The 24,910-nt window shown below is 37.0% G+C and overlaps 5 protein-coding genes across 8 annotated transcripts; 3 read left to right on the top strand and 2 right to left on the bottom strand.

The window, feature by feature from the left end:
- Positions 1-2,249: 2,249 nt before the first annotated feature.
- On the top strand, positions 2,250-6,230 carry LOC122402468 (endochitinase). Its single transcript, XM_043405281.1, has 10 exons — positions 2,250-2,401; positions 2,512-2,580; positions 3,392-3,727; positions 3,847-4,069; positions 4,245-4,368; positions 4,466-4,663; positions 4,803-4,884; positions 5,002-5,213; positions 5,461-5,730; positions 5,942-6,230. The coding sequence occupies exons 1-10, from the start codon at positions 2,398-2,400 to the stop codon at positions 6,065-6,067; spliced, it is 1,644 nt and encodes a 547-aa protein (XP_043261216.1). The 5' UTR covers positions 2,250-2,397; the 3' UTR covers positions 6,068-6,230.
- A 2,155-nt stretch (positions 6,231-8,385) lies between these two features.
- On the bottom strand, positions 8,386-10,856 carry LOC122402449 (protein king tubby). Its single transcript, XM_043405233.1, has 8 exons — positions 10,721-10,856; positions 10,122-10,257; positions 9,960-10,052; positions 9,702-9,877; positions 9,394-9,561; positions 8,973-9,318; positions 8,670-8,822; positions 8,386-8,525 (listed from the first exon to the last, which is right to left on the bottom strand). The coding sequence occupies exons 1-8, from the start codon at positions 10,760-10,762 to the stop codon at positions 8,392-8,394; spliced, it is 1,248 nt and encodes a 415-aa protein (XP_043261168.1). The 5' UTR covers positions 10,763-10,856; the 3' UTR covers positions 8,386-8,391.
- Positions 10,857-11,345: 489 nt separating this feature from the next.
- On the top strand, positions 11,346-12,723 carry LOC122402441 (THO complex subunit 3). Its single transcript, XM_043405219.1, has 2 exons — positions 11,346-11,640; positions 11,941-12,723. Exons 1-2 carry the CDS (start codon positions 11,461-11,463, stop codon positions 12,721-12,723), a joined length of 963 nt encoding a protein of 320 aa, XP_043261154.1. The 5' UTR covers positions 11,346-11,460.
- Positions 12,724-12,988: 265 nt separating this feature from the next.
- On the top strand, positions 12,989-14,050 carry LOC122402440 (cilia- and flagella-associated protein 97-like). Its single transcript, XM_043405218.1, has 2 exons — positions 12,989-13,848; positions 13,967-14,050. The coding sequence occupies exons 1-2, from the start codon at positions 13,180-13,182 to the stop codon at positions 14,048-14,050; spliced, it is 753 nt and encodes a 250-aa protein (XP_043261153.1). The 5' UTR covers positions 12,989-13,179.
- A 463-nt stretch (positions 14,051-14,513) lies between these two features.
- Positions 14,514-24,112, bottom strand: LOC122402470 (transmembrane protein 131). Of its 4 annotated transcripts, XM_043405284.1 has the most exons (24): positions 23,998-24,112; positions 23,691-23,937; positions 23,077-23,141; positions 22,865-22,893; positions 22,277-22,360; positions 22,077-22,200; positions 21,833-21,946; positions 21,633-21,755; positions 21,376-21,539; positions 21,121-21,307; positions 20,942-21,050; positions 20,597-20,856; positions 20,094-20,510; positions 19,815-20,009; positions 19,518-19,746; positions 19,043-19,424; positions 18,750-18,965; positions 18,518-18,657; positions 17,065-18,311; positions 16,637-16,964; positions 16,127-16,557; positions 15,812-16,040; positions 15,565-15,746; positions 14,514-15,251 (listed from the first exon to the last, which is right to left on the bottom strand). In XM_043405284.1, the coding sequence occupies exons 2-24, from the start codon at positions 23,782-23,784 to the stop codon at positions 15,162-15,164; spliced, it is 5,439 nt and encodes a 1,812-aa protein (XP_043261219.1). In that variant the 5' UTR covers positions 23,785-23,937; positions 23,998-24,112; the 3' UTR covers positions 14,514-15,161. The 4 variants fall into 4 exon arrangements, with proteins under 4 accessions (XP_043261219.1, XP_043261218.1, XP_043261221.1 ...); XM_043405283.1 differs by having other exon boundaries at positions 23,691-24,103; XM_043405286.1 differs by having other exon boundaries at positions 15,833-16,040; positions 23,691-24,103.
- Positions 24,113-24,910: the final 798 nt, after the last annotated feature.

Here is a 24,910-nt window from a genome sequence, read left to right as displayed (position 1 = left end):
GCGTGTGACGTAAAAGGAGAACGTTCACCTTTATTTGTATTCGTTCCGTGATCAAAAACGTTCGATCAAAAGGCTACGATCAGGGCCCGTTCGAGGGGGAGGCGATAGACAGCTTAATTTTCATTCGATTCAGTTTCTTTTAATTTGTTTATCTCGTAGCGTTGTTATCTCGATAGACGGAGGTTCCCCGGAGTTTCCGATCGGTCGTCGTTCGTATTCCGTGCGCATCCAACGGAATAGTAGCCGAAGGTTCCGATGCACCCTGCATTTTAATTCCCGCGACGAAAAAGCCGCGACGACTCAGCGGTCTGAGTTTCCTTCTTTATTTTCGCCGAGCGGATACCATTATCTAGCTCTTTCATTTCACGCGAAACTCGAATACCAAGGACGGGTCTTTGATCTTCATTCGAAGCTCTTTGTCCGTGGCGTCTTCTTTGTCTTCCAGGACCCGTATTCGATTGTCATTCCGTTCCGGTACGCTCGGACGAGGCGAGAGACGACCAACGGGAAACGATTCGCGTTTTAAAAAAAAACAACATCGCGGACTGGACTATCGATTGCCGATACCTTCTCGATACTCGACCCTTTCCAGTCCTCCAGTCGACACAACGATTTTCCACCGGATGTTTTATCCAGCCTCTCGCAATCGATTATCGATTAATTTTATGGCGGTTCTGTTATCTCTTATCTCTGCACCGTTGCAGTTTTCTCCGCCTAGGTTCACGAGATCGATCATTGCGCACCGGTGAGTGTCAAGAACACGCTAGTACGTTGCGTTCGGTTGATTTTCTTTCGCGTTATTTTTCAGCGCGGAAATGAAGCACTTTCCAAGAGCAACGGCCGGAAAGGAAGCGTTCGATTTCGATTGTTTGCGGTCGTGATTGCACGCCGTCGGATATCCAACCAATCTCGCGTTGATAGAAATATCTCTGTTATCGTATAAATTTCTATTTGCAATTTCTAATTGCAATTCCATCGAGAACAATTTACGATACTGACTGTTGCTTTTACGGGGACCGGTTGCGCCCTAACTTTTTCATTCCCGGCGATAAATATTCATTAACAAGGGGGAACGTCGACGAAATACGTTTGGTTCCTTAAAAGAAACATATATTTTTGGCCACTAAGGTCGTCGACGTTGCTGAAAACGAGTGGAACCGGTACGTTATCAATGATTTCGTTCAACGAGAAAGGGAACCGACGTCGACGCGGATTTTATCGGCCAATTCGCCCGGTTCTGGCTCCGCCGAGGGGTGAACAGTTTTTACGATCGCGTTACCGCGATGGAAATCTGAAAAACGTACAACAAAACACACTCCGGTTTTAGCAAGGGAATCATTCCACGCGTGTGCCTCGAATAACGCCGCTTTTGGCTTTGGCCCTCGTGTTTGAACTCGCGCGAAAGAGGTGCTTGAACTTTTAACACTTCGATGGCCCCGTGTTTCGCGCGAGAACTTGTTCACCGAGAGTCTCGACTCGATGGAAGCTTCCTACCTGTTTTTCTTTTTACTCGACATTTTTTAGTTCAACGTTTTATAAATGCTCAAATATTAGCCTTGCGTGGTTTTGTAATACCATGCAATTGTAATTTATTTTTATTAAATTCGTTCGAACCGCTGAATTTCAAATCTGACACACTGTACGCTGTTGCCATCGACGTTATGAAATGCATACAAAGTGGAACGTTGCAAAATAGTATAACGAGAAAATCGAATTCGATGACTTTCAGTCTTTAGCCGCGATTTCACCGCCACGGAGAATCTCAGGATCAAGATCAAGATCAATGAAACGCCAACCATTCCCGACGCGATCCCTCACCGAACGTCTCGTGTTTTAGACGCTGATATAACACGAGATTAGCTGTATATATAAATTAACCAATACGCTCTTATAACCAGTCAATTAATCAGCATGAAATAACGCGTGTAATACATATTCGTTGAATCATAACCGTGCAAATATAGTATCTTTTTCTAGAAGAGTATTATTGCTGGTTCACTTTTGCTATTCGCTGTATACAAGCGTGTCGATAATTTTATGATTCACCGTGAACCGTTCCCCCGTTTGAAGAACGAAGTCGTCAATGAAATGATCACAGTGCCCACCACCCGGGTAACTGCCAATCAAATCGTCTAGAAGACGTTGGTCCCCGACAAATACTTATACGTGGACACTGACTACTCGATCCAAGCAGACGCTGGCCTAACGTGCATCGATCGACACGTCTAGATCGCTTCTGAAAAGAATCATTCGAGTTTATTCTTGGCGCGGACAGTGTGAAATACAAGTGACGCCCCGCTCGGAAATATTCCCGTTTCTGAAATCCAGACTTATTAAAATATAATAATAACAGCTCTTCGTTATATAGTTGTCGATGAAGCAGTGGAACTGATCAAAATGTGTTTGTATTTGCATGCTTGGATAAAGTGACTTCAAAATGCATGTTAATTTTCTCAGTTGCCTCATAGTACGTGCTCAGAAAATGTTCTAATGATATCTAATGATTTCCAGCTTCGAAAATGACGTCCGGAAAGTGTCTCGTATTTCCTATACTTCTTGCGGTCCTTGCTTGCGCGACAGGTGAGTCTTATATAGATAAGATAAAACGCGATATATTTCCCAGAGTCGTGTTCCAGTTCTCGATAATAAATATATTGGATTCGCCAATAAGTTCGAGCGAAATTCGACGCATGAATGAATAGAGCTGTTCCTTTTTATACGAAGGAACAGCTTTCTTCGATCGTACAGATTGAGACGAGAAGAGTGGTACAACCGGGCAGTGAACGATTCTACGTGTAAAAGTACGTCGAAAAGAACGAATGACATTTGTTCGTTCGAGCCTTCGTTTCCGATATAATCGAATTTGAAAATTTGGCTAGAGCGTCTGACCATTAATGTTCTTTTCTACTTGTCGTACTTTATTGCACGCATACCAGACCAGTGTTTCTTATTTACGTTATGTTACTTACTCGTAGTACCACAGTCTCCTTACCTCGAATCTGATCTTTCTTCCTGCAATACGATTTGTTTATGTCCGAGACAATGACCCGAGACATATACCCCATTGCACGGATTCAAGACAACTGAGCGCGGGGAGTCCCTCGCTAGACGCTACCCCTACTTCTCGACGCGTGACTCGACTCGCGCGCCAATCCCCTCACGCGCTGCGCGACGCAGCTGCGCAGAATATCACTGTGCCGCGAACCGTGCGACAGGCAACTCCAAAGGACCCTCCACGAGATGAAACTTCTCTCGATATGTGTTTCAGATTAGAATCTCTCACTAACTTATAATCCATTTAACTACGACTATGCAACGAATGTCTACAGCAAAATACCTCATCAAAGGGGTGAAAACATTAAGACTGTTAGTACGATTTCCGATTTTTCAGCGAACCAGCCCGCCAGAATAGTATGTTACTTCAGCAATTGGGCCATTTATCGGCCGGATGTCGGTAGCTACGGTGTAAAAGATATCCCGGGTGATCTTTGTACTCATATCATTTACTCGTTCATCGGTGTGAGCAACGTCACCTGGGAGGTGCTCATCCTCGATCCGGAGCTGGACGTCGACAAGGACAACTTCGAGGCCTTCAACAACCTGAGGTCCAAATATCCTCACTTGAAGACGTCCGTGGCCGTTGGGGGTTGGGGCGAGGGTGGGCGGAAGTACAGCGCTCTCGTGGGCCTGAAACAAAGACGCGACACGTTCATCAAGAGCGTGGTTGGTGAGTTAATCTGGAAATTGAGACACATAAATAAAGACCGAATTTTTTAAAGATATGATACGCCTTTAGAGAAACACCGTTAACCGTTGGTATTCTCTTTTGCTTGCGGCGTTTTCTAGAATTCATGCAAACATATCGTTTCGACGGTTTCGACCTTGACTGGGAGTACCCGGGAGCTTCCGACAGGGGAGGCAGTTTTTCCGACAAAAACCACTTTTTCTACTTCGTCGAGGAATTGAGACGCGCATTTGACGCGGCAGGAGAGGGATGGGAACTCACTATGGCGGTGCCAATGGCCAAGTTTCGTCTGGACGAGGGATACCACGTACCAGAATTGTGCAAGTACGCGAATTCGATCTTGTAACTTCAACTATCAAGGAGTTTTACAATAAGATCGAGGGAACTTCAAAAACAAATATGGCGGCTACTTGATGATTCTTTCGCTCTTATCGGAGAACCTTAACAAAATCGTTCTGCAAAAACATGTAGTAGATACATGGGAATATTTTGCCCACAGAAATATGGATGCCATTCACGTAATGTCGTACGATCTTCGCGGCAACTGGGCCGGATTTGCGGACGTGCACAGTCCTTTGTACCGTAGACCACACGACCAATGGGCATACGAGAAATTGAATGTCGTAAGAATCTTAAGGGACTCGTTTATTTAAATATATGACCGATGTGATATTTTTACGTACGTTACATACGCGGTGTTAACGACGTTTGGTTCTCCAGCACGACGGTCTTCAACTTTGGGAGGAAAAAGGTTGTCCCGCTAGGAAACTGATCGTCGGGATTCCATTATACGGACGTACGTTTAGCCTCAGTCGATCTAACCACAATTACGAGCCTGGCACTTACATTAACAAGGAGGCTGGTGGCGGCGAACCTGGCGAATACACGCAAGCTAAAGGGTTTCTCTCCTACTACGAGGTACGATCGGTCGATAATAGGTCGAAGTGTGTACCTAACCTTGTTTTCCCTGTGGAATTTAAAAAATAAAAATACTCCATATTTTTCTGGAAAGAGGTTCCGATTAAGAAAAAGTCACGAAAAAAATGTTCTATCATAGATTTGCACCAGCTTGCGAGAACCAGGCAGCAACTGGACACAGAAATTCGACGACATTGGCAAAGTTCCATATACTTACAAAGGTAAACGTCCAAGCAAATATCTCGTAAATGGTTCAAGTTACAAGGTAGCTCGATCAGGTCATTTATGAATGAAAATATCTTGTTAAAAATACTCGACAAACGAACTAACAATTGCAGAAACGCAATGGGTCGGTTATGAGAACGTGGAGAGCGTGAAGTACAAAATCGATTTCATCAAGAAGGAACAATATGGTGGCGCCATGGTTTGGGCCGTCGATATGGACGACTTCCAGGGACTCTGTGGCGATCGTAACCCCCTAATGAAAACGATTAGCAAAGGATTGGAAGGATATGTTGTAATGGACAAAAATATCCAAACCACGCCCACGGTAATTAATTATAATACACTAATCGACTAGGATCTTTGGATCACATGCAGGGACGAAAAATAAAATAATTATGTACCGATATAGGGTACAATATTGTTTATCTAAGGAGTTATGAATGACCTTGAAGTAAAGAAAAAAAAAATCAATCGTAAAGATAAAAAGAGATTAATTCCGAAAGAAATTACGAGTCCTTTTGGGCCAGATATTATAATTAACATTAATAACATTGTTTTTACTACGTTTTCAGCCTGAATGGGCGAGGCCACCAAGCACAACGTCATCGGATAACAACGTTCGACCCACTCAGTCGCCCCCAACGAAGGCTACGAAAAAACCTACCCAAAAACCAGAAAAGCCTACTCATAAACCAGATGTAACATACCCGGGAACCGACAGTTTCACTACCGATGACTCGAACAAATCTAAACCTACCGAACCGCCGATTAACGATAACGAAGCTGAGAAAATAATTTGCGAGTCTGCTGAAAAATTCATCCCCTCTAAGGATTGCCATTCGGTGAGCTTTAATAATTACGCAGGCGCCCCAGCGAACGTAATACAAATTCGCAACTTTTGCAAATCCAAACTCACCCTTTTGTTTTCGAGTACCTAACCTTGTTATTTTTTTCCCCGCCTTAACCATCGCGTGTCCGAACCAGCCTTCGCGCTTAGACGTTATTGCCTAAACTGTAAAAGTTACCCTCGAAACGACAATATTCTTCTTGCAGTACTATGAATGCGTCCACGGATCGCCAATGAAGTTCACGTGTCCCAACGCTTTGATTTGGAATACCGTTAAAAACGTTTGCGATTGGCCGCAAAATGCCGATCGAGAAGAGTGCAGGCCAGAATGAATTCCAATTTCAAAATATTCTACCGAATCAATTACGATAGCTTTTGACATTAAATTCGTGAAATTAACATAAACGCTTTTGCGACTGTCAAATGTTTGAAACATTCGTAATCTCGCTCGAACCAATATATTGCAAACTGTATCTGTTGATAAAAGCTGAATAAATGCCATGCCTTTTTTATATTAAATCATATTTAAATTTATTTACAATTGAAAAAAATCTTAAAAATCGAACTATCCAAAACAGATTCCGAGCCTGGATCGGGCAACACTGGTTCAGAAAAACGCAAATAAAATTTGCAGTTTGTATTTATTTTCAGGTAATTATTGAAAATATAATACCCATTGAACACTTTGATTTACAATGTTGAACGTGATAAGCTAATTACAGGTTTTATTCAATTGCCTCCTAATGCACACATACATTGAAGTGGTATTGATGCATCTTAAATACTAATTCAGTATTTAAATTATCAAATTAAAAAATGAAATATTACACTTACAAAATATCCAATTGGCATTTTAAATAATATTAATACTGTTTTTAATTATACACAGATATTTATATATGTATATATAAACTGATCTTTCTCTTTAGACAAATTATTTTTAGCAGTTTTAAGTAGCACCGTTTTTTTGCTCTGATGAGTCGTATGTTCATTTTTATGTTCAGTAGCGTTTTGTTACAAATAAAATTCAAGATGTACAAAATCTACAAAGTTACGAACTTTTCACCACTTTCGCGATCTCTCGCGATCTCGTGTACGCTTATGCTTATTTCTGTTTGTCTGTATCTTGTTTTATCTTACATACGAATATTAGATATGATATGACTGATTTTCAACTGCATAGTATAAAATGATAATTACAAAAGACTCAAAATAATTGTAGACTTTACACATCGTAGTGGATGCGATGAAAACAATTGCAGTTATAACGTGACTGCGAAGATTGACTACATTGGTCAACGGCAAATATCTATTCTTCGTCTAAGCAATCAAGTATAGTTTCTGTTATGACTTTAATCACGAAAATGAAAGTTAACATATCGATTCCAGTTTTTCTGGAATATAAATTATATTTTGGTGCGTCTCGATATCATTTAAATGTTTTATACACTCGATATTGTTAGAATGTTGAGTATAGGGCGCAAAGAGTCACTCGGACAGATGTGCTACAGTTTTGTACAATATTCCAATATATATATATATATATATATGTATATACATATATTTTAAACGCGTAATTAATATTGTACAAAGGCACGACATTAAAATCCTCCCGCAACACTTTTTTTTTCAATTCATTCCGTACTATACGCGAGTATAGTCGCATCTTTGGTATTTTTCTAATCGTGTTAATTGTAACAATCCTTTTGGAACAATTAATTACGCGTGTGAATCTTACATGTCGATGATGGAAATGGATAATTCCATAAATGACATAGAATAAATATGTTTGATATGTACTTGGAATGATGCTTCAAGATAATCTCTTTGATCAATGCACCTAACGATAATCTCTATGATTAGTGCACCTTTCGAAGATATGTCATAACACGGGAATCGAATGAAAATTTAACATTTTCTGAACACAAAACAAAGTGTCTCTTGAAATTATTCAATTATTCATTGAAATGTAGTAAAAAAAAAAAAAGAATAGAATTTAATGTTTGCTTTGTAATACAAAGAAACATTTTCTTTTTTTGAGGCAGTAAATTGTGCAGTGTATTAGCGTCAGAGGTCGAAAAGGTTCTGAAAATAACTGTATCAAACAGTTATAATAAAGGATTTGACTGAAACCCTTTAAAGACCGAAATGACGTTATAACAGTTACGAATGGAAAAGGTTCTGGTTTATATCGATTAATAAATTTCATGATATGTGTCTCCTTTGAAGGAATGATCAATCGCCACGAATATTATTTGTGAATCATCCAACACCCGTAATGTGTTATTATCCTCTTAATCGATTGATAACAAAGCTCTGCGTGTGTAGCGGAATACAAACGCATCAGCGTCAACAATGATACGGTTACAATTGTTTAAACTCGTGAACCGGTCTAACTACCATACACGTACGTTGAATACTTAAAAATGTTTTCCATATATAAGAAAAGTGAACACACGATTTATACTGATTATTATTACGTCAGATTTTCGATAGAACAGTTATCATTGCAAATATTCTATTACAAAAAGAGAAAAAAATAAAAAAAAGAAAGACATTCGAACCTAGTGATTGTCCATTGTAGATCATTCTGATTGGCATACTTTACTAGCCACGAACGTGTGATAAACATTTCGTTTGATGATGCGTTGCGTTGCTACTCGCAAGCCAACTTACTATCAAAACTGCTGAGAGCAATGGCGAATGCTTGAAGCGTGCACAGTGGAAATCTGTAATCCATCGTGAAGACGTCTTCAGCCACACGACCAAATTGCATAACAACATAATCAACTGTAACGTAAAATCAATTAAATCAGATGGTTTGGACACCTCGCTTACTCGTTTCGATTAACACCAGATCTACCAAGAAGAAGTCAGCCGCCGATGATCGCTATAGAAGTTAAAATGTTTAAACTAAAAATAGAAAATACAAACCGTCGCTATCGTGCACAACTTGAAAATTCTTTACAGATGCTTGCGTTACTCGTCCATGGAAATTAAGCACGTACGATTGCGTATCATCGTTCCATACCGGAGTCTTGTTGTGTAATTCTATTAAATTGTCCATGTTTTTCGTTTTCCAACGTTCTGTAAAAATAACGAGAAACAATGCTATTAAAAGTACAGTAAAATGTCGATTACGAAGTCTCAATTAAATCAAGGGCCCAATAGTCCAACCGTATACTACTGTACTTAGAGAAATCGACATTTTATTGTAATCGCTTATATAACACATACCAAGTAAAGTTTCCGATTCGTCTCTCGGACAAATTTCGACTCTTTTCTGATCAGACGTCATTCCTGGTATAATGACGGTCATTTTACGCGGCCCTTTAAATCCTAAAACGTTCGTCTCGTATATAACGGCAGCCAGCTCTTGTCTAGGATTAAATCGTTCGTCCCGTTTGTCGTCCTTCATTAGCGAATACCCATTGTCGTAAACAGTGAATTGCGTTCCCAAGAGATTCGACCTTAATTTACCAATGTAAGCCTCTCCGCCTCTCGAAAGATCCGTAGGATCAGTTGAAATTAAATAGTTACTTGTTGTACTCTTTTTTCTCTTACGACCAGCCAGTAAGAAAATCTGTATGTAATTAAATTCTTTTTACTGATTTCTCTCGGGCTAACAGCCGAATAGTCGTATAAAATCGATGCATACTTTTTTCCCATAATCGCGTTCTAAATGTAGAAAATATGTTGGATATAGGCCACGATCCATACCCTTTCTGTCACGCGTAATTCTACACTTATAATGCATTTTTTTATTCGCCGGTTGTAACACGAAATGCTCAATATTCCCTTCCACGTTCCCTTCTAATTCCGGACTCTAAATAAACGATGAACATTGCTAGTTTCTAAATTATTAATACGTTCCATGCCGCGGGGGGGTGTATACGCCCCACGCAGTCTGAACGGAAAGTAACCAAAACTTAAATATGATTTCAAGATATAATTATTTCTCCATACCGAAGAATTATTATCTCTATTGATAAGGGTACTTGCACCATCGGACGGTGCTACTCTAAGTGACGAAGGACATGGTAAAGATTCGGAAGGTGAATGTACATCTATAGGTGATGATTCCTCGTCCGCACAGTCAGCCCCTTCCATAGTTTGATAAAAGCCTCCTTCTAGACTGACTTCTATAACAGATAAATGCAATCATTCAAATTAGATATATCTTTCTTCCATTTTGTATAATCATATGCTGTAATATTAACGTACCATTTATTATTGTTTCCATATCCTTATTCTCTGTGAAACTGCTTAACTCAGGATTTGTCTGTGACATATTAAACTGTAGTGGTCCATCATACCCTACAGTGAATATAATTTTTAAATGTGTAATATACGTAAACTCTATTATATCCATTTTTAACAAATTACCTCTAAGTTCTTTATTTGGATTCATCCACTTTGTGGAATGACTTGTAAGCTGTGTACTAGATATGTTGGATGCTTGTACCATTCCACCCGCACCACTCTGCCTTTTCTGTTTCATTTTTAGTGCAATCAATTGCCTCTGTGAACAAAAACAAATCATCAGAATGATACATATTTCATACAACTTGTTGAAAATTTTAAACTTATGCAAAATGTATGAAACTCATTTCTTGAATAATGATTTAATAATAACGATTCTTAAATATATATTTCTGTATTACGAAGATTCTTATGACAAGAAAAGCAATTATTTTATAATCGATGTACATAAATTCAACGAACATTTAAATGTGACCTACTTCCTATTTCATTTATAATTAATCGCGTGTTCCACATGCGTAACGAAACCCGATTAATAAAGACACTTTACAAGAAAAATTAAATACATAATTGTCCCGTTCGTACAACGCACCACACTTTAACAACATTGTATTTCTCCAAACATCTATCGTACGAAACAAATAATCGCAATCCAAACGTATAATCAAACACTCATCAATTATTGCACACAAAACTGTTTAAAGCTTAATCGTATCTTGTACCTGTTGTTCGAGTTTCTGTTGTCTTAAATCTAGAGATGTCATTTTGTCGATACGTGCTAACGGGAACTGTCATATGCGATTGATTTTCACAGAACGATTTAGCTTGTCAGAAAACCAGTTTGTTTACGCTAAACATATTTCGTCGCCTGTGGCTACCTAGGCAACCGTACGACAGAAAACCCTAATCGTTTCTTAAGGTGTGATCACACTAAGCGAAAGCACAATCACGATGTTTTCCGTCTTGCTACTAGAGAGCTACTAAACTGGCCAACTTCCGTATGCTCTACAGTGGCGCCAAATTCTATCCCTGAATATCTGAATATACTCTTTGTAACCGAGTAAATGCTCGTTTCAAGAATAAACAAGGTTTCTTTAATTTTTACAACAAGAATATCTCGCGACTTAAAATAATAAATATCGTAAAGGTCTTCGGACAATGCACATTAGTTTTTGAAAACTGGTCTCCTATTGGAGGATTCAGATGCACTTACGTTGCACGTTAAGGCATGTTCTCAATCTTTTGAAAGCACACTGTCATAGGGTAGACCGTAGACGCTATAAGCATTATGTTTTTTATGCCGTGTGTATGAAAACTTATTGTACACATAACCTATAGGATTTCAAATGTTATAAGAATTACATAAATGTTACTTTGCCACTTATTCGTTAACTGGTTCGTAGTTTATAAAATTATGTATGTCTAGAAATAGTCAGAGAAACAAACGGTGAATAAAACAAGAATGTCCGTTTCTCGCGTTGAAGAACTAATCAGTTACTTTAAGTCCCACAACAAAATCAGGGAACTACAAAGTCATTCTGCTAAAGTACACAGTGTAGGATGGAGTTGCGATGGAAAACTATTAGCATCGGGCTCGTTTGATAAATCCGTTTGTATCTTTTCCCTCGGGCCCGATCGTTTGGTAAATAAACATAACCGCCTACCACCGGCTTCTCTTCGATTCTTGCGTTTCGTCCTGTTGGATGTTTATTTATTATTTTATCAAAATGTACAACAATTAATTACTTTCCATTTATTACAACTGTAGTTAATAATATCGACTTAGTCAAGTGCAATATTTTAGGTTATATTATTATGTTTGTATAAATAAAATCAATTACTTCCAATGATTTATGTTCTGCACATTTTACAAAAATACCCACTAAAATTTTGTATCGTCGTCGCAGATAAATAACCGACATCTATTTTTTAAATGTTATAGAAACAAGAAACAACATTTAAAGGACACGGTGGTAGCGTTGACCAACTATGTTGGCATGCTTTTTATCCAGAACTGTTATCTACAGCGAGCGGAGACAAAACAGTTCGTATATGGGACACAAGAACTCAAAAATGCACTGCAAATATCAGTACAAGAGGAGAAAATATTAATATATCCTGGTCACCTGATGGCAATACAATAGCAGTTGGAAACAAGGAAGATTTGGTAACTTTCATTGATGCACGAATAATGAAGATTCGCGCAGAAGAACAGTTCAACTTCGAAGTAAATGAAATTTCCTGGAACAAAGACTCCGACACTTTTTATCTCACAAACGGTCAAGGCTGTGTACATATTCTTAGCTATCCAGATCTAGAATTGTTACATGTAATCAAGGCACATCCTGGGACATGTATTTGTATAGAATTTGATCCTACCGGAAGGTACTTCGCTACCGGTTCGGCGGACGCGTTAGTTTCGCTATGGGATGCAGATGAATTATGTTGTTTAAGAACATTTTCAAGATTAGAATGGCCAGTGAGAACTATATCGTTCTCTTACGACGGACAGTTATTAGCTGCGGCGTCCGAGGACCTCGTTATAGATATAGGGGAAGTGGAAACCGGCGAAAAGATCACAGACATACCCGTGGAAGCAGCAACTTTCACAGTCGCGTGGCATCCGAAACAATATTTATTAGCATACGCGTGCGATGACAAAGATACTTACGACAGAAAGAGAGACGCCGGCAGTCTGAAAGTATTTGGATTTGCTAATGATTAAATAATTATTTTTAAACTTTTTTATTGAAATATATTATTGTATAAAAAAAAAAAGACTATACAGTTTATTCGCCACACCTTTCCTAACGTATTTTTTTAATATTTGAAATCGGTACTAAAACTCTCTATGAAAAGGAATTGCTAAAGTTACGTGAAAATAATGTCATGAATTTATCGCTAAATTAATTTGATTCGCTTATAATTGTCCTAAAAATGTTAAAAATCTTTAAAAAGAAAATATATTTCAATCGTTATACCCAGTAGATTCAGTAACAAAACTTATGCACAATTCATTGTTATGATATTCCGTTGATATGGATACCAGAAGTGTATAGTAATATGTTCCTATCTCTTCACTTTCTTAACCTGGATAAATTCTTTAAATTATCTACGATTACTAATTTTTCGTTTTGTATCTAATTATTCCGACGATTTTCGTGCCTTTTGCTTAACAAATATGGAAGCTAATTGCGAATGTCAGTATACATTGACGTTAACGAACGAAGTAGTTCGAGGACAATTTTCTGAAACGAAAGATAATTTTAATCATGTACCCAGTATTCACGAGGTGGACGAAGAAGAAACTGATGAAGAATACGTTTGCGATCAGGAATTGACAACACTTAAAGATGTTCAACATAACGAAGGTCTAACAAAAGATACTGCAGACGACGATTCAATTTACAGTAATGAATCATTTTGTACCGACGAATCTTGCGACGAGTCCGAAGGGACCAATATTACATCGAGAACATTCAACGAGACTAATGTTTCGTCTAAAATTACTAATCATGGATACAAGAAAGAAGATAACAAAGACGACCTAAAAAGATGCAACAGCGTAACGCAAGATGACGAAACTATAAATTCGGTACGTTGCTGCAGTTCAATAACCGAAGACAAATCTACAGCACTTAAACTAATGAAAAGCAAAAGGAAGAACATGACCTTCACAGACGAAGAACTTAGGAAAATAGAATGGGAAAATCAGCTTCTTTTAAAAAAGATAATGGCTCAACAAAGACCAAAGGAGAAACTACTTCATCAAAGTGTACCACAATTCCGAACAAGCAGTTCCGAGATAAACAGAAGAAAATTGCAGAAGAAAATCGAAAGTGAAAATATAGTATGTATGGATATTTGAGTTGAGACAAATAACATAATTTGATACTGTTGTACAAGTCACAAAGGCACTGTTATAACGTTACTAGAAATTATTATTAAAATAACATTTCTATTTACAGTTGCTCCTTCAAAGATTACAACATACTAAGCCACGAGTTACGAGCACCATGGTAAAATCTGGTTGCAGACAGACAATTTTATAATCTGTAAGAAAGAAACTATTTTTACATATTTTATACTAATCAAATTATTTTTTTTCCAAAAAAATTCCTATATATCATATTTTTACCTTTTAAACAAAAGACTTATAGTACAAATTGTAACGAAAAATGTTCACCGAATATGTATTTTTTACAAATAAAAGAAAAAATATAGAAAAATGATTGGATATATTTATTCGTAATAAATTTACCAAGTCAAGTTACTATTTTCGTAAGTTACCTTACTCAGAAATAGTAAGATTAAAAAAATTAAAAAAACGTCTGATATTGGATCATCACGAACGTTCGTAAAAATGAGATTCAAGTTATTAAAACACATCAGTTACCAGTCTTGAAGTGTAGGTACACATTTTTATTTTGTTTTGTATACATCACAACTTTGTAAAATATTTTGAAAACTTACCGAAGAAATTTCTACAAGTCAAGACTATAAAAATCACAGTTCTCACTCGTTCCAAGTAACTTAATTATTACCTTTTGTGTAACACCAAGACCAACGTTCTCTGAGTATTGTGATCACTTTCTATGTACGTTTTGTGTAGAAAGTACGACAGAAACGAAGATGATAGAAACCAAGAGGTAAAAATCCATAAACTTGAAATTTGTTTAAATTTACATATTCGTCGTCACGATTAACCTGTGCCTCAACTGCTGCGAAAATCTCACTTCGAATTCAGGTATACGATTTCGATTGACTATTTAGACTCGAAATTATAAAAGGAAAAAAGAACGAAAAAAAAAGAAAAACAAAAGAGAAACGTGCGATCTTGTATCAATAGAAGAAATTTCAATGTACCACATCCAAAATTCAATAACATAGATTAACAAATGATAACGTGATAATTTAACGAGTACAAATCAATTTCGTCCGAAAAATGTTCGGTATTATTATGCGAGGTACTATTTAACAACATATCACAAATACGCGAAATATGAATAACAAAAACCAGCCTGTAGTTCCTTTTTTTTAAGCGTTATCGATCACAAAAGTGTCGCTAATAAATATGTTATTACTTTCCGTATTAGAAAAGAAAATCGCTCAACCAAGTCTACGATATCACAAGATACAATATCGGGAATATTGGGAACGAAATTAGTCTTCGTGATTCTTTTTCCAAGATTCTGTGGATGACGGCGTCCATATTGTACTGAGCGAACGAAACGGATCAAAGCCTGATCTCTCCTGTAATACGAATTAATTAATAGAAAAGGATAATGTTCTGGAAAGAGGAACGCTCTCTACTTTGGATGTTTTCGTGAGAACTTGCAAGAGTACAGTAGAATGTTGACATTCGAACTAATTAAGAGGCAAACACGTTGCGATAATTAATTTTTAGGAAAGTTTAGAAAATCTAAAATTGCAGCTATGTACTAAAACAACTAAAAATAAAAATAATTTAAAGTACAATACAGTGAAAGGAAGTCAATCATTTTTGGATATAATTCTATCCAAATATTCAAATTAGAGGTTAGATTGATTCAAATTATCGTCTTACTTGTGAATCCGTTTCTGTTTGTAACGAGGACAACTGTGAACCTACAGGTGGTGTGGCAGCACCCCATGGACCCGCAGCCCATACACCACCTGTATTCACACCCCAGACACCACTTCTTTCTTCTCCCACTGCAGCCCTCGTATACAGTGGTTCCCAATTTGTTTCGACTGTTGCCCAGTTGTCTACAATTTTAAATTAATATATTATTTATTTTAAATTCGAAAATTCTACCGAACTTGTTCATTACGTTCTCGGTGTACGCCTTTACCCCTTAAAGTGTCTGTTAGCATTGGAGGCTTTTCCGAGGATTTTGGCGGTTCCAATTGAAATCCATTTGTTCCGTCGGACAGTAAATTAAACACGGGATTATTGTCTTCCCATAACTGACATCGCGTGTCTTCCTCAGGGCTCTCTAGTTCCATTAAAGGTTCATCCGTTTCTGGAAGATCATCGTACGGCACCAATTCTCGTTCAAACTGAAAAGCAATCGATCATAATACACATCATAAATAGAAAGCAAATTCGAAATTCATATAAAATAACTAAGTTATAGTTCACTTACTGGTGGCTCTGTAAAAGCATTCATAAAGTAACTATTTGAATGCTGCGAGCAGTTCTGCATTTTCAAGGAATCTTGACTAAATGTCTTTTCCTTCTCGATAGTTTGAACACAGAGAGGTGGAGACATGGATACCATTCTGTATTCATTCGTACTTTGCATTAGCTCCTGACTCGATTCCTGTTTAGCATAATCTACATCTTTGGTGTCGTTAGCGAAGACCATCGACAAATTATGTGTGGTCGTTTGAGGTTTGTGTAATTTATTTAAGCTCGGGAACGGTGAAATACTCTCTTGATTCCTTGCCACAACATCACTGAATCTGGCTCTGTTTTCACCCCAGCACGAGGGCGGTGGTGGTAATGGAGCAGAAATTGTACCCAATGTCCGCGTTGGATCTTCCCTTTGACTAGTGCTTCCGTTCAACGATGTTGCTAGAAAATAAGATACTTGATTAAAATTTGACTGATATTCTAGTATTGTACAAACTTATGAATGAAAAAAATTACATACTTTTCGCGTGAGCTTTATCGATGCCACGGCGTTTCTGAGATCCTTTATCTTTCCTAGGAGGGTTCTTGTTTTGTCGAGGTAACTTGAAAGACGATTCGACGGTACGTGACGTGTGAATGTGATGCTTTATAGTAGATCTTGTTGTACTCGTTTTCCATCTGTTCGGGTTATTCTGTCTCTCTTTATCGTACTCGTCGTCGTCGCAGTCACCTTCGTAATTATCTCTATAATCTACGCATGGCACAGGAGCAATTGATTGAGGCTTGGTCTTCTTGGTCACTGGTTTTCTTTGTAATTTTTCTGATTTTCCGCAAGGCTGATCAAAATTCTGCAACGAGAAAATATTTACGTACGGTTTATTTGGATGGAACTACAACAAACAACAAAGTCGGGTTTACATTTTGCCCGACGTCGATTAATAATCTCACCTTACATGTCGGCGGATCGTCTTGAACAGAACTTTCCGTCGTCGTAGACGACGTCTCTTCCTCCGACAAATGAATGCTTCTTTGGCTACCGTTTGACTCGAATTTCTTGAAGGTCACGTGATTGTTATTGCTATTTCCAACAGTACTCTGTTTTCTTTTGCTATCCAATTTACTGCTGCGCGCATTGTTCAGGAGCCCCGTGGTGTCCACTTGAACCTCGTGATCGACCAATTTCGTTTCCTCCTTAACATTTCCTATTTGATTAGACTTCCCTTTTCTATTCGTGACAGGACTTGACTTCATAAACGCATTCACGGTATACTTCTTTTCCTGCGCTCCTTGAATGTCCGGAAACACGTTCTCCGTCGCACAATTGTCGGTTTGAACGTCCTGCGCGTTATTCTGTTTCTTGCTATTCCGTTTTTTGGCACCAAGTGCGATATTGCTTATAACGTTATTACTGTTGTCCAACGTGGACTCGTCGCACCGTTTAAACGACAACAAATCCTTCGCCTCTGTGTCTAATTTAAATCTACGCTCTTCCTCCGCGGACCAATCGGGTATCTTCAGCCCTTTCTGCATATTATCCTTGTACTTCTTCACGTTCATCAGCGCCCAATCTGGATGCGAATCCTCCTTTTTCACCACCTTTTGTTTCTCCTCGTTTATCAATTTTTCCTTCAACGATGTCGACTCTTGCACCGAATGCACCGGCATGTGCGACAACAATCTTAAATCGAAAGGCGGCTGAACGACGCTTTCTCTAGAAAAACTGGCTAACGCTCCTCGCAGTATACGGTCCGCCTCGAGAAACGAAATCGCGAGGACGTATATTAACAGTACCGACGAGAGGCTCATGGCAGCCCATTGCACAGCGTACTCCCACGATGGTCTCGCTAGTGACGCTGTGCAATCTTCTAACGATTGCGGCGGAAGAGTCGCGAGTAAATTGAGCGTCACTACACCGTTTTCGATGTCGCTGTCCGAACCTAAGCTCGTCGATATCAAAAGCTTCCTTTCGATCCGCGACAAAGTGAAGTCTGGCGTGAATGCTATTTCTATCTTCTTGGTCGCGTTCGGACTGAGCTTGAACGGCATACAGTTCAACACTTTGAAACCGTAACCTTCACACTGTAGACCATTTATATAAAAATCATACACTTCTATGGGTAGCTCGCCCGTGTTTCTCGCCATAAAAGATCTCTTCACCGTCAGGTTCGGAACGGGATTTCGTTTGAATCGTTCACCTGCCGGACAAAAATAAAACAAAAACTGAGAATACGTTATCGATCATTATTTAAGCCTATGATCGGGTACGTGGTGTTTCGTAATATACGTGTGACAAGAGTAATTGAACATTCGATTATTTAAGTTTTGTCAGGATACGTGTTTTTTCTTTTTTTTTTTTTAATGTTGCTGAAACAGTAGGATCAAAGTAAAGAAACGTACATACGTTCACAATCTTTTAGATGTTTATCGGCGAGTTCGAAGAGCAAAGGTGTAGTGGAACCTGGCTTCCGGTTCCCGAATCTAAATTGTGCAGTTGCCCCTTGCCCCATCACGCGCAATACTTCCAAAATCGTCATATTATTTCTAATATGTAAACGAAAATAAGACTTCTTGAGTATATCGTTGAAAAACAACGAATTTATATTTTGAAATAGAGATACGCGTAAAAATTGTACCTAATATATAAAAGTGCGGATGATAAAATAGGTGAGAAAGGAGTGTATGACACTCGTATGGTTCTCGATTCCGAGCGTTTCAAATACAACGGAATCGATTGCGGCGCGACTGTAACATCCCATGTTCTTTCAAGCCGCTTTTGATCTTCCACATTTTCTTCCAATTTAAATTCCTCTGCGACTGAAGACCCACATTCTACGCATGGGAATTTAAACCTGCACACAGTCGTATTTTAACACTAGTACAGTTCGCGACAGTACGGCTTAAGCAAATTTTTTTTTAAAATACATACTTGGCTGGTAACGAATGATACAATCGCGTTCCTTGCGGATAGTTCCAATCCATTACTAACTGTACTATTAAAGGGCTGGTACTTGGATTGTGTATTTTAATCGTACTGTAAGACGTATTTCCAACTTGTGTCAAGGGAAATACTAAAGGGACTTTGTTTTTATTGTTGTTGACACCGCTCAATAAGCTTGGCCAGTATGGTTTAATGTTTAAATGAAATGTGTGCCCGCGAACTTCGGTAGTATCTAGACGCATCGTTATGTTTTCCCAAGAACGACCGCCTGTTGAATTAAGAAAACGGGTGTATCTCGTATTCAACAAATTTAAATCGGAATCCCTTGTGTGCGAAGGAAGCGTCAAGGTATTCAACCATTGTTTGCCAGCTGCAATAAAACGTCATTTTACGTCAAGTTTCTGTACATTTTTATTAAAAAAAAAAAAAAATGTTAATCTATTCGAGTATCGCTGATGCGTACCATTACTCTCCAACGACAAGCCTAAGTAACAATGATGCCTGCAAGTAATCGACGGTTCGATTCTTATTGATCCAACATAATTTTCGCCTTTCTTTATGATAGGCATCGATGCTTCTTCCAATGGAATATATTTTATTCTATTATCTTTATAAACAGGCGCGATTCGAATTATCTGCATGGACCTTACAAACGTCGAATACACTTTGACTTGTTGCACACAAATTGACCCCTGCGCGGCAATCGTTTTATTAAAGAAAGATTACGAAGAATGATGTACTAACATTATCTAATACTTACAGGAAAGCAATCCGTAAAAATAAGTTTCTTTAAAGAAAGGCTCCCGTATGCGACACGCATGTAAACAGGTAAAATGAATCTTTCATAATCTGTTTTTACAAATATATCACCCACGATGATATCGTCGTCGATCATTGGAATTTTCACTTTAATTTTAAAAATAGCTAAATAACCAGGTTTAATGTAATGCTGAAACTAAGAGATATTTTCTTAATCTCGGAATTAGAAATGTTTCAGAGATAATAACTCTACTACTGTTACTTTTTATGATCCACTTACATTGGCAGTGTGACTGCACGTGGTTATATTACGAAGCTCTTTGTCCATAAAATTCACTGGAGCTCTTTGGCAACCCATTAGTTCCAGTACTGTACCAGATATATTAACTCCCCATCCATGTAAATCTATGTTAATCGGATTCTGATTCTCTAGAGCAAAAATAGCTTCGTTTTGAGTTCCACTTCCTACGGTGCCGAAGTTTATCGTGCCCTCGTCGCTCTCTGTTTCCTCGGGGATAATTTTTATCACTTTCCCGTCATAACTGAACAACGGCACCTCGGTTATGGAGACATTCGAATGAATTAGAATCGAAGATTTCATTTTCACGTTATCCACTTTTCTATCTTTGGCAAGTTGTAAAGAAAATATATTGACCTTTTGTTTGGGTTTTAACACTCTTGGGATAAAATTTTTTATCTGCAACATTTAATATTTATAACGCGGTTAGAAATGAGTTTAGCGTGCTTCATTTAGGCGATTAAAATTACGTCGGATCTACGTACCATGAAAAGTGACTTCACATGCGATGTCATCGTAACATTCGTGATAGCTAATGGTAATTTATATTTATTAACGACACTAAAGTTTCGCACTTGATTAGATTGGAGAGAACAGTAATGCGTAGTTGATGCGTTTACTTCTAGCCCGCCGTGTAGAACTTGTGCTATCCATGGAATTGTTAATTTTTGACTAGAACCATCAAGACTTACTGCCTTTATCACTAATTTCCCTTTAAAATGTTGTAATTCTAATCCAGTCTTCCCTGAATAACAAACACATATTATTATACGATGCACAAATACACTGTACAGTAGTACAGTAGTGTGATGCAAAATTTAACTACGTACAGTCATAGACAAGTGCTCCAATAGCAATCGGTATATTTGCATCTCGTGGAATTACCGCTTGCTTAAAATGAAGTTTTAATGCTTCAGAAACTGGCGTATTAATTATATTCTGTAAAAAAAAAAAAACAAGTTTATTTAAAATTACGATCAATCTATATCCGTATCTATCTATAACTCACCAGAATTTGAAATGACTTTTTCGCTGAATTCTTCAAAGCAATGGGGTACTCTATGGCAGGTTGTAATGAACCACCCATACCTAAATTAATTACGCCAGTACTTCCACCCCAATGAAGACCAGCCTCACTTTTAACTTCGACTTCAACTGTGACGACAAGCACGTCTGAAGTGTTATTTACTTTAAGCCTGCAATTCGGAGGGACGTTAATTAGAACAAAGTATTTTTACGGCAGAAAACGCACAATGCTACAAACCTAATATACGCGGTATGATTTTTTTCTGTGTAAGCATTAAAATGTAATCTTATGATAGGCTTTGTCTGATATGGTGGGATCTCCCACAGTTCACGCGAACCTTCTGCCTCTCCTGATGGCAATTCCAATTGAAATTCTCCACCACTACTATATATCTCTAGAACCTTCAATGATACAACAATAATAATAGGCAAATATAATGAAAACTTACCAAAATAAAGTACAGTTTTGGATGTAATTTAATAACAAACGCTTACTTGTAAAGCTTCTGCGTGTGGATTGTGCATGTATATACGTGGAGTAAATGTTGCATTTAAGGGTAGTTTAACACCCACTAGAGGTCTGAGCCGATACGGACTACTAACGCTGAATCCTTTCACCTATAAGATAACATTGTACTTTTAATAAAGAAAAATATATTCAAAGTCCGTAACTATAAGTACAATAAATTAGTTACTTGGTATTTCACAGATCCATCTGCAGTATGTATAACAAGATGCGTATCAGTATCACCTTCCTCTCGCCCAAGAAAGACAACATCAAATGTTGTGTTCCCCAGTGGTGGGATTACCTATATAAATCAAATCCTGCTAACTTTTCGAGTTTGTTGAACTATTTAAACTTTTCATAGATAAGATATATTTACGTGCCGACAGAATTGGACGCTACTTACATCAATTTTAAAATTGGCCAAAACTTACTTTGCTTCGAAAGAATGATGAATAGAAATGACGCGTACTTCCAGAAATTGATAAAAGATGGATTGTTTTGTTATGATCTTTATTAAATAAGATCACAGTTTCTTGGTGAGGTATACCAAGTTGTCTAAAGAGAAAAATATCCTCATTGTACTTGAGCCCATTTACGAGAGTACAATCAATAATAGTTGTGATTTACTCACCTTTCTTTGAAGTCCAGAACATGTGGTTCGAAATGAACATGAGATAACGAATCTTGTGCTTTATCTTCGTCTGATGTTGTATCCCTTAAAAGATAGTTACAGGATTTTTATACATTCGGTATCAATCCTTAAATATACGTCTAATAGTGGAAATTGAAAATAGGAAAGGTACAAGAAAAATTAGTTTGAAGTAATCACAGTTAGTAAAGCAGTGTTTAGAATTTTAAAGCTCCATTGTTTAGATATGGTACTATGATGAAATGATTAAATGGTTAAAATGTTAATTCAAATAGTAAATACATTATGTACATTGTACCCTATAATGCATATTGGATACTACTTTATATTTAAAATATTAACTTTTGCACTATCTTTGCAATAAATAATTATGAGACCGTGATGTTCACTTATATCATTCTACGAAAAATTATTTTTAAGCAACTGTTTTTACTGTTTTCTACATGTAATCAAATCATCCGTAAAAGATTACAATACTGTGTATAAATATTTTTAAAGTAAGGAAGGAAATTTATAATGAAAACCTTTCCTACTTCCACTCACCATTATTTTAATGAGTATTATGCTTACCCAGCCCCATGTACTGTATTGGTAAAATCCTACAAAATAAAAGAATTGTTACATTGTATGTAATTAGTGCAAGAAACTTATATTTTAAGGCTTAACACGCTATAAAAGTAAATGCTATATACCTGTAGTATCTGATACAACATAATAACATAAAATTGCCATAAAACATGAGTAATAATATAGTGTACATAAAAAATGGTAATGCAACCAACCTTACGCATAGACATTGGTATGTTGTCCAAAAGATATTGAACGTCATTGTCATCCTGTACGAAGGCTACAAAATATTTAATATTATACAACAATGTTAAAGAAAATATATAAAATTATGGATGCATTTGCATACAACATAATAAGGAATAATCAAAATTTTACTTTCAGAATTTACTAATTGCTTTAACATTGTAATAACATTGTTTGCATATAATATTAGACAACATTTATCGGCTATTGCACGAGATTATATACTAGTACCATCATTGAAAACAATCTTAAATGTGTTACTTTTGTATGAACAACTTTGCATGACTTTTACCAATAAACAGAAGTTCATTTGCATGTCCATAATACAAAGAAAAAGAATTATCAGCGAACTTGTAACATTGTTTTTTTTTTTTTAAAGTTACATGCAGACGTTTCGGTTTTCTTAAAAAACGAAAGTTTCTGCACCTTCAGAGAAATAATACGGAGCATTGGAAAAGAAACGCAACACTGAACGTTAACGTCTATAGATTCTATGTTAAATAACAATGCACGAGTAACGTTTAGGATGTGTATTATCGCGGTATAAACGAAGAACGTTAAAATAGCATAAATATGAGCATACCATTGTTGTGCCCATGTAAGGACGGTCGAATTTGTGACGTCAGCTCGAAAAACGTTAACAAGAGGATGCAATAAAGTACTTTTAACTCAGTCATAATAATAGTTTCACTGTGTTGTTTGCTGTTTTGTCTTTAGCAGAAATGAAAATCCGCTTTCGGCCATACTTCTGCCACTATCGAATTCTGGAGTATCGATTCTACTTCCGTCCGATTTGAAACCTTTCCACGAGTAAATTTCGTGCGACCAATCTGACGGAGATAGATTATATGTATGTAGTTCTCGTATCTTTTATTATTACATCAATATACCATTGATATTCCAGGCTCGTATTAATACGCTAAACTTCTGAATAATTATTTTCACCAAGAAATTGTTGGTCCTTTTTCATGGACGACTTTAAGCAATTACACTCTCATGTATTAATTATAATATTTAGGACAGGTAGAACAACGAGTTTATATTAAAATTCATCTCCAATTCGACTGAAAAGTATTGATACTTTGTTTTTTTTTCTCTCTCTCTATATATATATGTATGTATAGTAATTTGTAACCTGCAATATATTAATTATATAATGTACGATTATTGCTGTTATTGTGAGTAATGACAATTGACTCTATATTTTACGTGTTTAATTTGATATGATTATTGTAATTGTTTGTTTTTGCAAATAATTATATAGGCATTGTAAATGACATTTCACAATACAAGTTATCCAATCAGATTGTATTTCATTCTGGGAATATTCTTGATTTTACTAGCATTGCTTGTTCCTAATTCATAGTTTTTTTCATTCGCTTAACCAATCAGATGAAATAACTGTAATTAAAAATTATTGTACATATAGTCGATTATACATATGTGTAAATATTTATAGAAAAAAGTAGGCATTGCAATCGTATAATCAGAATTGAGTAAAATAAGTTTTCCCAACACAGAGTTCTTTCCAATGAAAACTCTTATGAAAAATACCCTGTATATATTCCTAGCTGATCGAGCCCTTCCTGTATTCTCTTTTAAAGGATATTACAAAGGATTGTGACGAACGCGTATATTTATTTTGTACAATAAAAATATATTTAGATATATAGAGAAGTACGTTGATTTAAATATAGTGGAATAATAATTATAATTTGAATAGAATTGGTAACATCTAGTGAATCTGATTAGTAAATAACGGACGACGGCAGCCATACTTGCGACTCAAAAGTATGCAAGTAG

Source organism: Colletes gigas, unplaced genomic scaffold (assembly GCF_013123115.1).
Source record: "Colletes gigas isolate AHSC1104 unplaced genomic scaffold, ASM1312311v1 Colletes_gigas_Sc00036, whole genome shotgun sequence".
Taxonomy (NCBI): Eukaryota; Metazoa; Arthropoda; class Insecta; order Hymenoptera; family Colletidae; genus Colletes; species Colletes gigas.
The sequence above is the reverse complement of the archived record's forward strand: the minus strand, read 5'-3'. Positions and strand labels throughout refer to the sequence as shown.